At 45.1% G+C, this 13515-nt stretch overlaps 1 protein-coding gene across 1 annotated transcript; it reads right to left on the bottom strand.

Annotated features, from left to right (window-relative positions):
- Positions 1–1066: 1066 nt before the first annotated feature.
- On the bottom strand, positions 1067–3222 carry POU4F1 (POU class 4 homeobox 1). The gene is given in 3 exon segments (XM_020973303.2): positions 1067–1540; positions 1542–2198; positions 2879–3222. Coding segments are annotated over 3 exon segments (1248 nt in total). The 5' UTR covers positions 3002–3222; the 3' UTR covers positions 1067–1072.
- Between the last annotated feature and the right edge of the window lie 10293 nt (positions 3223–13515).

Genomic DNA, 13515 nt, shown 5'->3' on the forward strand with positions numbered 1-13515 from the left:
GGCTGGGCCACCTTAAAACTGTCACCCCCTATAACCATGCAATAGTCCCCAAACCGCCCTCGACCCACCCAAATCCCCACGATACAGAGAACCACCATCACGAAGCCTCATGAAAAGGGAGGGTTTCATTAAATTAAAACCAAAATGGGTGGGGTAGAGGTGAAACTTAGAAAAATAAAATCAAAGCCCAAAATAATTAGTATTAGCACAGATACCAAGTTTCACCTTCTGATTGTTTTTCTTTAAATTTATGATTTCGTTTATTCGTGTGCGTGCGTCTGTTGTGTGTGTGTGTATGTGTTTATGATTTGGGCGGTGGTAGTAGTTGTGGTGGTGGTGGTGCTCTTAACTCTCTTTCTTGGGGGGAGGGGGGAATCAAGCCGCAGAGGACGGATTCCCGGAGTTAGATTTCTAAAGCGTTTGCTTTTGCTTATAGTATTTCTTTATTTCTATAGATTTTTTTTTGTTTTTTGTTTTTTTCGTTTTTTGTTTTTTGGTGGTTGGTTGGTTTTTGTACATTGTTCCTTGGTCCCCAGGATATTTTTATAAGTGTCTCTGGTCAAGAACAACTCAATTTCCCCTCCCTTCCCATACAGTCCTCCCAACCTAGCCTCCCTCCAAAAGCCCCCAGACCAGTTCCTCACAACTCCTCTTTCCTCTGTTCTCTCTCTCCACCCCTGCTTCCCACTCAATAAAGCCTCTCCTCCCTCCCTCGCTCCCTCCTTCACAGCTACTTCCCTACCACCTCTCCACACCCAGCATTCTCTTTCCTCCGGGCGGAGGGCGAGGGAAGGGGGTGGAGGGGGGGGAGGAGGGAAAAAAGAGGGGGGAGGAAGGAGGGGACTGGGAAATTGGGTGGAGAGGAGCGCAGAGGAGGAGAGAGTGGGGAAAGAGGAGGGGGATTGGGAGGGAAAAGTAAAAAATTTAAAAAAGAGAGAGGATAACGAAAATCAGACCGTGGGGAAAGAAGGAAGGGGGGGAAGCCCCCCCAACACAAAACACGCCCGAGCCTCAGCCACCCTCCCCATGCCCCCCCCTCCCCAGGTGTCCCCCTCTTTCCCCAGCCCCAAATTCAGTAGGTGGCGGAGAATTTCATCCTTTTCTGCTTCTGTCTCTGGTTGCAAAACCAAACCCGCACCACATTCTTTTTGAGGTCCAGTTTCTCGGCGATGGCGGCGATCTTCTCGGAGGAGGGCCGGGGCTGCACGGCGAAGTAGGCCTCGAGGGAGCGCTTCTCCGGGGCGGCGATGGAAGTCCGCTTGCGCTTCTTCTCGCCTCCGTTGAAGAGCTCGGGCTTGTTCATTTTCTCGCGCTGCGCGCCCTCGGCCTCCTCCAGCCACGCCTGCAGGATGGGCTTCAGTGCGATCATGTTGTTGTGAGACAGCGTGAGCGACTCGAAGCGGCAGATGGTGCTCTGGCTCAGCGAGCCCACCCCGGGGATCTTGAGGTTGGCCAGGGCCGAGCCCACGTCGGCCTGCGTCACCCCGAGCTTGATCCGCCGCTGCTTGAAGCGCTCGGCGAAGGCCTCCAGCTCCCGGGGGGTCTGTGTCCGAGTCGCAGATGGAGGCCAGCCCCGCTGCTCCAACCACCGCGGCCGCCGCGGACGCCGCGGCCACCTGGCCCGCAGCCGCCGCCGCAGCCGCCGCCGCCGCCCCGTGGTGCGCCGCCGCCGCCACCAGCCCCGGGTGCGGCAGCCCCGAGGGCATGTTCATGGCGGCCGCCGCCGGGTGCGACAGGTGGCCCAGGCCGTGCATGTGCGAGTGCGGGTGGGCCGAGCCGCCCAAGAGGCCGCCGCCGCCGCCCGGCCCGCCGCCCCCGGCCCCGCCGCCGCCCGGCCCGCCGCCGCCGCCCCCGCCGCCGCCGCCGCCGCCGCCCGCTCCGGCCCCTTCGTGCCCTCCGCCGCCGCCGCCCCCGCCGCCGGCCCCGCCGCCGGCCATGAGCGCCAGGGATGGGGAGGAGATGTGGTCCAGCAGGTCGCCGGGTTCGAGCGCCTGGTGGTGGTGGTGGTGGTGGTGATGATGGTGCGCCAGCGGCACGGTGGAGGTGGAGGTGCACGGCACGCTGTTCATGGTGTGGTAGGTGGCATCGGGCTTGAAGGGGTGGCTCTTGCCCTGGGACACGGCGATGTCTACGGCTGCCAGAGCCTCGGCCCGGGCCAGGAGGGTCTCGTCCAGGCTGGCGAAGATATTGCTCTGCAGCTGCAATCAACATAAACGAAACCAAACAAAAAACAAAACAAAACCAAAAAAAAAAGGCAAAACAAAAAGCAACCAAATAATAATAGAGGGCAGAGGGTAGGCCAAGGGGAAGGAATGAAAGCAAGAAGGGGGTTAAAATAAGAGCGATGGGAAGAACAGGGGCAAATTAAAAGAGAGGAGAGCAAAGGGAGAGGGGATGAAGGGAGAAGAGGCAAAGACAGAGGAGAACAAGTCAGAGAAGGGGCAAAATGAAAACATTGAGAAGAAAGGGGGGAAAGGAGAAGGAGGAAAGGTTGGGGAGAGGAGAAGGGGAGAAAAGAGGAAGAAATGGATATGTAACTCTCAGCTGGGGAATTGTGTCAAACACAAGAGCACATAAAGAAAATTCCTTTCAGAGGCCGAGTCATAAAAATTAATACAGAAAGTGGATGAAGTCGGAGACTCGTGTGAACACCACTTTCAAAAAAGATCACAGGCGCTCAGATGATTGCAGAGGAAGACATGAAAAAAACATTAAGCGCCGCTTGTCAAAATGTGCCTCGCAGCGGTTTTTTTATTAATGCACACACATACATACATGCAGTATACAGGAAAGAGAGAGGGAGTGGAAGAAGGAGAGAAAGAGAAAGCGAGGGAAAGGCGTTGTAGCGGCTGGAAGTGGGGGTGGGGGTTTCCCTTACCGGTGGAGTTGGTAGACAGGCTCTTCGTATTGCTTCGGAGCTGGAATGTAGAGAGGGGTATTTGTGTTCAGGTAGGGTGGGATGCATGGCAAAATGTGGCTGTTTGCTGTTCATGGACATCATCTTGAAGGCTTTGCATGTAAATCCAAAAACACTCCCAAAGTAAGGGGGAAAGTGCTGTTGATACTCTCCTCTTGTTCGGGATGGTGATGAAGAAGCAGAACCAGCTTCTGTAGTGGTGGAGGTGGATGCTGCTACTGCTACTGCTGCTGCTGCTGCTGCTGCTGCTGCTGCTGCTGCTGTTGCTGTTGCTGCTACTGATGCTGCTGCTACTGCTGTTGCTGCTGCTGCTGTTGTTGCTGAAGCTGCTGCTGTTGTTGCTGAAGCTGCTGCTGCTGCTGAAGCTTGGAGCTCCCTAGGACCGCACAGTGTGCCTCCCTCCAGCCTCTTGGTCTCACTTCTCTGTCTGCTCTATCCTAGTGCTGGGATGAGATGCGCTCCTCTTACACCTGAGCCCCCACATCTCGTTGCTAGAGCCCGGCAATCTCTCGCGAGAGCTTGTTGCTCCACCGCTTTGATAGACATCGGCTGTCTCTCGCCCTCTCACTCACTCCCTCTCCCTCCCTCTCCCTGTGCCTTGTTGCATCTTCTTGCGCACTTGCACGTCTAGCGAGTGCCGGAGCGTGGGAGCTGCTCTTATAATGACCACCAGGAAGGACAGTGCAGGTGTTACACCTGTGGCTGCAAGGCATGCGCACTAAACATATCACCTTTTTCCACAGCTGCCCTATAAAGATCAAACCTGTAGGTTCAGAAAGGAAACATTATCTTCTTTGTATGTACCATTTATATTCTTAAAAAAAGAAAGAAAGAAAGAAAGAAAGAACGGAAGAAAGAAGAAAGAAAGAAAGAAAGAAAGAAAGAAAGGGGGGAGATGCACGTGCACACCTCTGGATATGTTCGAATTTTTATATATCTTCAATATATATTTTAGATATCTAAACACACGTATACCCATTAGTTAACGGTACACATCTATGCCTGAGTGTCTAACGAGATGTTATACAATGCATACAGCTGGGCATTTGTATGCTAAATTATGCCCGCACATTCCTTTGTATACAGTATAAATAACAACACATAAATGCAGAAGGTGATGTCTTTTCGGTGAGAACCTGTTACTTTTAAGAATTATAAATGGGCTCCTTGAGAATAATCATAGTGACAGACATTTGTTTGAAGCAGTCAGACGCTATTGATTTCCATATAATTTAATTTCCTCCACATACTTTTGTTGCGATTATTATTGTATCAGGCACTGCCAGTGACAGCCACTTAGGAGCCACAAGCAAGGAGCTTGTGCTTTCTACTTGGGAAAGACTGTTGAAGTGAAATTGGGCGTTTTCTTTATTGTTTGTCTCCTTCAACCGTGTACAAACCCACATTTCAAACGGGCTGTAGGTGATCTGAAGCGTAGAGTAATCAAAAGGGAAAATACTTAACAGTATGTAGTTGGGATTCCTCCCTAACCCGCCCCCCCCCCCCGCTCAAAACACACATACATACCACCTTCTTGTAGTGGGAAATCCAAGAAAACAGTGCAGAGTAAAGGAATAAGCAGTTGGAAATGTAACTTTTAAATCAAGTTAGTTACTTCTGTACCTTTTCCTGTCTGCTTGCTTACTTTTTTCTTCAACAGAAAATTGGAACAAACCTACTTACAAAAAAAACCACTAATCAAAATATTAATTTAAAACAAATTAGAAAAACACCTGGCACTGGCCCAATTTTTAATTATTTGTATTGATGATAGTGATAACAATAAATTAAGACCAAAGACAGCCAAAAACACCTTTCTAATTATCCAACCTGTTCTTTGGCCCAGGTCAGATGAATCCCTGGGGAAACAACAGTTAGGTGAATAGAATCCCAAGGGATGCTAATGCTTACCCTGGGTGATAATAACAATTTAGATATTATCACATCTGTGACAGAAGTGTTAAAAGGAAAGGGCAAGTGACTGGTTGTGAGAAGCAGTGATCAGATAATAAATCTGTTGTTATTTCAAAAAGACTAGCTGGATCTCTTATGTTCTAAATCTAGATGAATCCATATATATGTATATGTGCATTTCTACAAAACCAAATATCTATTCATAGGCTTTTGTCCCCTTTGCATTATGCCCCATGCACACTTGTATCATTAATATTGCTCATTCATATGCTAAAAATTTTAAAGTCCACTTCATCATGCTTTTTTCTCCGTTTCCCCTTCCAGCCTAAGAGGGAATTGAGAAGCATGTTCAATTACTTGGGCAAGAAGGAGCTGTGTTTTCATCCATTATGGTGCCCCCTGGGATCACTGAATGCAACTTTATCTCGATAGGGAATGGAATAGAAACAGAACATTTCTGGCTGAGGAGAGCAAGTTCCATGGTCGTCATTATGAGAGTGTACAAGATCAACCAAATCTTAATTGAAATCCACTCTCATTTCATCTGAACTATACCAACTGACAAAAAGAAGAGTTGTTACAATGAAGGAACCTGGGATTTGGGAGTCTGGAATTTGGGGACACTGACTCCTCTTCAATCTGATGTAGACTACGCTTACACTTCAGGTGTCATTTCAAGCTTGAGAAAGGGAAGAGGGGCTGGATGACTGAGATCAAAACAATATAGCCTTCTGTGGAGAAAGCAAAGACTTGGGGCTCCAACCAACATCTATGGTCAACCACAACACAGGCAGGAAGGTTTTGTCTATGAATCACCATATACTCATGAGAAACATTTTTGAGAGAAGAGTGGCAACAGGATGAGAAGATTGTGGCTTTGTTTCCCATTTGTCCCATCTCCTTTCCTTCTTTCTCCCATTTCACTTCTGTTTGGTTAACCAGAAAATCCCATAAACTCCAGGCAGGAGGGGTGAACAAGGAATGGGGTGGTAGGGATTCTCTTCAAATCAGGAGTCAAGCTTTTAAATGGAAATGTTAATTATTATTAATATTAATGTTTGTTGTGACTGATAGGCTCTGTGTGTTTGTCACTTGTCTGTACGAGAGTGTAAGACCTTCAAGTTACAAGAACCTTTGCTTATACTTCTTTTTATTCATCTATAGCACTTAATACAGTGTTGAGTAAGTGAGCAGGCACTCAATAAATATTTGCTGGTTAGTTGATAGGAGAAGGAGCAGAGGGGAAGGTACTGGAATTCAGATAAGATTTTTCCTTCTTTCCCTAAGTATGTGGATTGCTGTCCTCTAATTTGGAAGCTGGGCTCAGGGTGAGTGTATATCTTTAACGGAAACTAGACTTACCCACCTGCTAAGTTATAATCCAAAAATCTGCTTTTTCTGTGTCAGTCTTTTCATTTCCCCCTGCCTCACCTTTCTCAGGTTTTTCCTGTTGTGTGGAGAAGTGGGACATGTATATGTGGGGGTGGGGAAAGTGAGGGAAAGAAAAGGGCAGTAGCCCTGAGCATGACTTAGTAATATTTTGCTGCTTTGTTTCCACTGGTTTGGCAATCATGGGCAAGCTACAATTGATGCACTGCTTCAGATAGCCCTTGCTCGTGCTAATTATGCTAGCATGGAGTCTCAGACTGGGCACAGATTCCAGCCCTCTCCGCCACCCCTTTTAATGAACATCCCCTTTAAATGAATACCACCAAAATAACCCACAATCACATGGCCTCGTATCTTATCAATAGGAGGATAAGAAGAACACCAGCTATTGATTTCTAAGGAATTTCCGCCTCTAGGGGCAGGGAGTCTATCAGCTGGATCGGAGACACATTTCTTCCCCTCATTAATTAATTTTCTCCTCCTCTTGTGGCAGGCCAAATGCCATATTTCCTCTGGCAGCCTTTTTTTTTTTTCCATTCTCAGAGGGGTAAAAATCCTAGTCAGTTTGGGTGAGGGTCCAAATTGTCATCCTGTCTGTAGTGCGCTCCCTTCTCTTCCCCCACCCCCAATCTTCTGAGTCATCAGTTGGAGTGACAGCTGCTGTCCTCTTTGCAGTGCTGATTTTTTTTCTCTGTGTTACAAGGACTGGATTACATTCAGTTCTTGGCCAGCTCAGATTAAAAAAAAAAAGTTCTTCCTTCTAGGGTTTCATGAGAGTTTGGAAGTTTCTTACCTGACAAATGTAAGAATATAAATATGGAGTTTGATTTCTGAAAGGGGAAAGATCTAAAATATATGGCCACAAGAATTAGTAACTGGCTTCCTCTCATTTTCTAGTATCAATACAGTATTATATCGGTTAGGGGAGAAGAAATATCTGACAAGGATGTTCCCTCAGCCTTGGAGATTCAGAAGCTGCCTTTCTAGACAGTTTCCCCCTCATTCAAAAAGTTCACAAAACTCAATCAGATAACTTGGTTTCTTCTTTGGTGACAGAAACCACAGTAAAGTCTTTGTGACTAGAACTCTTGCTAATTATGTGGAATCCTGCAAATGCTGCAGAGTTGATTTAGGGTGGTTATCTCAGACCTTTTCCCTTTAGTAGCTTCTCAGGTTTGTCTGAACGTACTAGCCTCTTCAACACACTTTATTTCAAAGCAATCACTTTCTGACACAAAACTGGAGCCTTTAGAAGAGGGAAAAAGTTAAAGGGCCATTTTACATTTGTTTGAAACTCAAGAAATTTATCCTTTCAATCCCAGGCTTAAGCGATTCACACACACACACACACACACACACACACACACACACACAGAGCGAGTGAGCGAGAGAGAGAGAGAGAGAGAGAGAGAGAGAGAGAGAGAGAGAGAGAGAGAATAAGAGAAGAAAGGGAAGGAAGTGGAGGAAATTCTTGTCTTGGTCAACTCCTCTGAGGGAGATTAAATATTGGAACACTCTCTTTCTCTTGGCAAGAGAGGGACAAGCTAAAGGAGAAAACTAGTTCAATATCTCTCTCTCTCTCTCTCTCTCTCTCTCTCTCTCTCTCTCTCTCTCTCTCTCGCTCTCGCTCTCTCTCTTCCACCCTTTTCCCTCCGTCCCGTCTTTCTGTTTGCCTCTGATTGGTTCTCTAGGAAAAGCTTCTACTTTTCTGCTCCCTACTCTCTCAGCTTTCCCTTCCAGACTGATCCAGCCTTTTTATTTCCCCTTGCCCTTCCTCCCACTTTCCAATTCCCTTTATTTCTACTGTCCTTTCAACTCTTCTTCTTCGTAGCTCATCTCCTTTTTCCGAAGCTGGCTCCCAAATTTGCAGCATTCTGGCCGGCTCACAATTCTGGTGGTGCATTTTTAATGCCTCCCCAAAATTCGCTGTTCATCGTATTCCTACCGGGAACATTCGCATTCATGGAGAGAAGAGCCAGCTTACTCCTCGCAGTAAATCGGAAGCTTTGAGGGTCTTGTTCATTAGGGAAGTGCCTGGGCAGTAACTCTATTTTAATGTCTCAGCAGTTTCAGTAAAAAGAGGGTGAGGCAGGCATCGAGAAAGCATCTACTTTTCCACTAGTTTTGTTCTGCTCCAAATTTCAAGGAGGCGAATTTCCCTATTGTACCCTACCTGCCTGTCACCAGTAACCATTCCACTTACCCTCTATTCCCAAAGCACAAGGATTTATATGTTATTGTAACCCATTGTATTTGATTTCCTCTTTTAAGGTTCCCCAAAGACGAATATACTACAGATTAGAATATTAAATACTAACACCTCATACAAGACTCAGGAAAAAGGAGTGATTTGGGGATTCGTGAGTAATCTATAGGAATAAGCCGCTGCTGTTTTCTGTTTCCAGTTCCCATTTTGTTCAAATGAAACTTCCATCAGCTGCCTGCCACTTCCCAACACCACCCAGTGCTGTTAAGCATATCCTGAGCTTTTCCAAAGTATTACTAGCGGTAGCACCATTAAAAAAAAAAGACAAAAAACAAAAAAACCTATAATATACGTGTAGGGATTTTTTTTTCAAAGTAAACTTCACCAACAATCACTATATCCTATTTAGCTATTAAAAGTATACAGATATAAAAACCTCTTCCCCTGCGTATAACAAAACCAACCTACCTTCAGAAAGCCCTATGGGTGAACGCAAAAAAAACTATTTCCACGTCCTAATGAGGACCTTCCTTACATCAGCAAAGGCCTGCTAATTACCGGTGTACACGCTGCCATAATTGCTTTTGCAGCCAAAGTGTAGAATGGTATCCTATTAAAAATGGAAAAGCTTGATTGGTGATTTAGGTCCCCGGGTAGGCAAGAAGTTCCCCCACGAAATCCCTCCCCTTCTCAGGGCTGAAAGAGCGAGTTGCCTGGAAGACCTACTTAGAGATCCTGGGGTATAAAGAAAACCCACGATATGGTGATTCTGCAGATCTTTGTGAAAATTTCACCTTTTTTCTCCCTGCCCCCAAATAAACTACTAGTCTAACACAGATAAGGAGTAATTAAAAGAACAACAGGGAAGAGCCCCCAAGCGCCAGCGCCCAGGATCCTGAAGTGGAGCCTCTTAGCTGCTTAGGTAAATATGCAGCTGACTTAGTTAAACACCAACTGAGCACACCTAACCAGGGAGTTGCACTTGGTGAAGTCTTCTGCCTCCCGCCCCGCTCCTGGCACCTCCACCCTTTCCATCTTCCCCTCCCCCACCCACTCTGCTTAGCACCCTGAAGCGTATGATGCTTTCTCCTTCCGTAAGTAAGATTCGGGAAAGTGTCTGGAAACCGAAAAAGGAACAATGACGCCGCAAGTTAAGAGGAAGAGAGATCTGAGCCGAGTTCCGTCGCCAGAAGATCCAGCAACTGCGCGCTCCCCTAGCAACCCCCTCCTTTCTCCCCGCACGAATCAAAGCCCGTTCCGAGGGGCTGGGAAATAGTTGCCTTGTCATGTAACACATTGCCCTGATTTATTATAAAATTTTAACGAAATCATGCATATTTTAACAGTCTTTAATCACTGCATGAATATTTAATTCATGGACTGTAGCGCGTTTAAATAAATGAAGTGTTAATTCATTAGGATTAATTAATTTGTTAAAGGATTGTGTGCAAGGTTAAGGTGAAAGGAAAACTCTTTGTTAGTTACTCGTCTTAATCACCAGGTTTGGTTAGCAGTAAAAATAATACTAATAAATCGCAGAAGGGACTTCTCTGGGCCTGTGGGCTAGGTAGGGGGGCATTGGCAGGACATTTGGAGTTTTTGCGAACGCACGGTACGGAAGGTGCAAGAGCAAGTTCTACATCGGTGCATCCTAGGACCCAGTGGCCAAGAGAGTTGTTTACGGAACGCAGGTAGCGAGGATGCCAGACAGCGAGCGAGGGGGTCCGAGGGCGGTCTCCTCTGCAATACTTGGAATAAAGTTTGTAGATGCGCTGAGGGAGAGGCAAAGATCTCAGAGGAACTCGTAGTGGACGAAGCTACTTTCCAGAAAGGACGTAGGAGCCCAAGGTTCCAACCGTTGACCCCAGAGATGGCCCAGATTGGCTCAGGGGAAGGCACATTGAACCTCAGAAGATAATAAACCTCTTCGAGGCGGGGCGCCCCTTCTACTCCCTAGGAGAGCAGGCTTTTGCTTAATGGAGAAAGTGATTTGCAAGCGTGGCCACTGCCTGACCCTTTCTAGAGCCCAGGGAACAGCTGTCTAGCCACCAGGCCGCCTGCCCCAGGCAGTGAACAGGGGACCATTAGCTCTGAGGGGAAAGGGAAACAGAAAACACACTCAACTGCAAAAGAGAAATAGAGCAAGTTTTCTTCCTTGTCATGGCCTCTGGGAAGACTTTATAGCTCGGTGACATTACCATCCCCAAAGCACTCCTTAGTCTCTCTCTCCCCTGCCCCCACAAGGAGTAAATCCCTTGGGTAACTACTTGAAAGGGGAGATAAAGGCCTAAGTATTGCCAAAACAAGGACCGATTGTAAAGGGGTCTCTTCCTATACTACCTTTTCTGGGAGGGGGGGAGGATGTTGGGGTAGCAATTAGCAACTTATATTCAGGGTTATAAAAAGATTGGCAGTAGTTAGAGGCTGGAGGAAAGGAGACAGAAGGAGGGGGAGGGGGACACAGAGGCTTTCTTCCTCAGCAGTAGGCATTGGGTTGTAAAGTGCATCCAGAAGAGCAAGGACTAGGATAGAAAGTAAAGCAAATACAGTACAAAGCGTTCCAGAATGATAGTCACATTATTAAACAGAGGCCCAGAACAGCTTCAGAGTACCTCTGCTCCAAGACAGATAGGTTCTTTCAAAAATCTGGATGATAATAGATGCTTCTTAGTTCAGAGTGGGGTTCCGAGAATTAGACAATAAATGTTCACAATGCACTTTGAGATCACTGCTTAAAAGGCATTCCATCTGCCAAGTATTATTAAGGGGATAGAGTTTCAACATGATGGACAAAGGCTGAGCTGTAGAACTCCCACAAATAGGAATAGAAGACATTCATAGGAGGCTTTAGGAAACCCTTCTAACTAAAGAGCTAAGTTACACTCTACAACTCATAGGCCATAGTTTGACTTATTTCAGGCATCACTGCAAAGTACCAACCAAGATGAAGGATTTTTTTTTTTGAAAGGTTTGATGCATATTTCAGGGTCCTGACTCATTTCGGAGTGGGGAATACATACAGAGGTATAGCCTGCATAACTGTACCTTGGCCAATATCAATGCACAATGGTTAATACATTTTACCCAAAGCCTCCCTGAAACCCCAAGAATCATAGTTCAATCAATCACCCATTTATTGGGTGATTGGAACTATCTGCTGCTGTTATTCCTTCTCACCCCCTTCTCCCTCTCACTTTTCATCTAATAACTTCTTTCCACAGAACCTAATTATCCTGTTATCCCAATTAATGACATTAGCAAAACAAAAAAAGAAGTAGCAATAGCTCTTGAAATGTTTTATTATGGTCATGAACCAATTTTCTCTCTAGAAGCTTGTAACACTTTAAATAGTAGCATACACATAACAGAGCAGGCACTTAGTGATTGTCAGTTACAAGAGGATAGGGGCAGCTAGGTGTCTCAGCGGCTAGAGTGCTGGGCCTAGAGTCAGGAAGAACTGAGTTCAAATATAATTTCAGACACTTGCTAGCTGTGTAATCCTTAGGCAAATCACTTCATCTGTTTGCCTTAATTCACTGGAGAAGGAAGTGGCAAACCACTCCAGTGTCTATGCCAAGAAAACCCCATGGACAGAATTGGCATGCTATGGTCCACAAGGTCACGAAGAGTTGTACACGACTGAACAACAAAACAGAAGATGGTAAGCAATGAGCTTACGTGCATTCGGAGGAGAAACCGAGAGAGGGAATGTGGTATAATAGATGAGGAAACACGAAGTATGGGAGACCTAGGTTCAAGTCCTGCCATGGCTCATACTATCTGCATGATTGTGGGCAAGTCACTTTTTCATTTTTTGAGGGATCTCTCTAAGACTATGTAAGTTGGAGATGAGTTGCTGAACTGAATCAGGTGAACGGCATTTCCATAAAGCCATGAAACCACAGACCAGTTTCTATTAAAGCAAGTAACTTTAGTTAATGAAGGGTAGCATTCAAATATACTCAAGAAGCTGGAACGCATTGAGTTTCCGAGAAAACAAAGCAGCTCTACACTTTGAGTGGTGTGAACCTGAAAAACATTTAACTTGGTTCTCAGTTCACTTCTAGAAATAGAAAACACTATGGATATATTTAAACTGAATGAAGGTTGATGTCCTCCACCAAGGCCAAAAAAATCAAACAAATCAAGTCCTATTATTTCCTCACTTCCTATCTGAAGACAAATTACCTACTGAGGATTTGTAACAGTATTTTAAAAATTCAGTTAGTAGTATGCTTTTATATCGTTCCTGGTGTGAAAGTTCCTTATTACTAGTTATTTGTCCTTGAAAAATTAATAGCAAAGAATGAATATAATACTCCTGACAACCTTGATCTAAAGTTGATGGGGGTCTTTTTAAGGATATTTGTGCAAACTTATTGTATCACATAAAGCCAACATAGAAATTGGGTGTAAAGGAACAGGAAAACAGCATGAATTAAATGCTACTTGAAAAATAGCATTAGTTAAAAAGCATCATTAAACCTTTAGGACTTTCAAAAATTCCACTATTTTTAATTCTAGTGGCTTGACTTTACAGGAACCTGTGTGTGCAAGAACTTATGTCATCTACTAAAGAGGTTATAAAGCAACAACCAACAATTTTGTAACCTAACCAGATCAATTTAGCTATTGACATGCAAGGGCCAAAAGAAACTTGGACCATAGACCAAGTACTAGCAACTGTATGTACTAGCATGTAGATTTTGTGATTTAAATGGTTTTCTTCTAGAAGTATATTCTGCATTTCAAATGTACTCTAATCTGAACCATTTGGGAAGAAAGCTCAAATAAATCGATGTTGCTTGAAAAAGAATTTTTGAGAAATATAACATCTTTCCATTATGTAATTATTCAACTATTTTGTCTCTTTTTGTAAGCATGGATATGTATTTAAAATAATCAAATCACAATATGGCGATCTTGCTAATTTTTTAAAAAGCCAATAATCAAAACATTAAATTATGTCCTGCACTTCCCTAGGCCTATGAATGTATTAGTTTTAATTAATGCTTGTGAAGTACTTTTGGGAGGCAGGTAGGAAGGGGAAGAAGAAAATGGTAATTCAGATGGCAGAAACTCACCACAT

The sequence above is a fragment of the Phascolarctos cinereus genome, unplaced genomic scaffold (assembly GCF_003287225.1).
Source record: "Phascolarctos cinereus isolate Bilbo 61053 unplaced genomic scaffold, phaCin_HiC Scaffold_7;HRSCAF=346, whole genome shotgun sequence".
NCBI lineage: Eukaryota > Metazoa > Chordata > Mammalia > Diprotodontia > Phascolarctidae > Phascolarctos > Phascolarctos cinereus.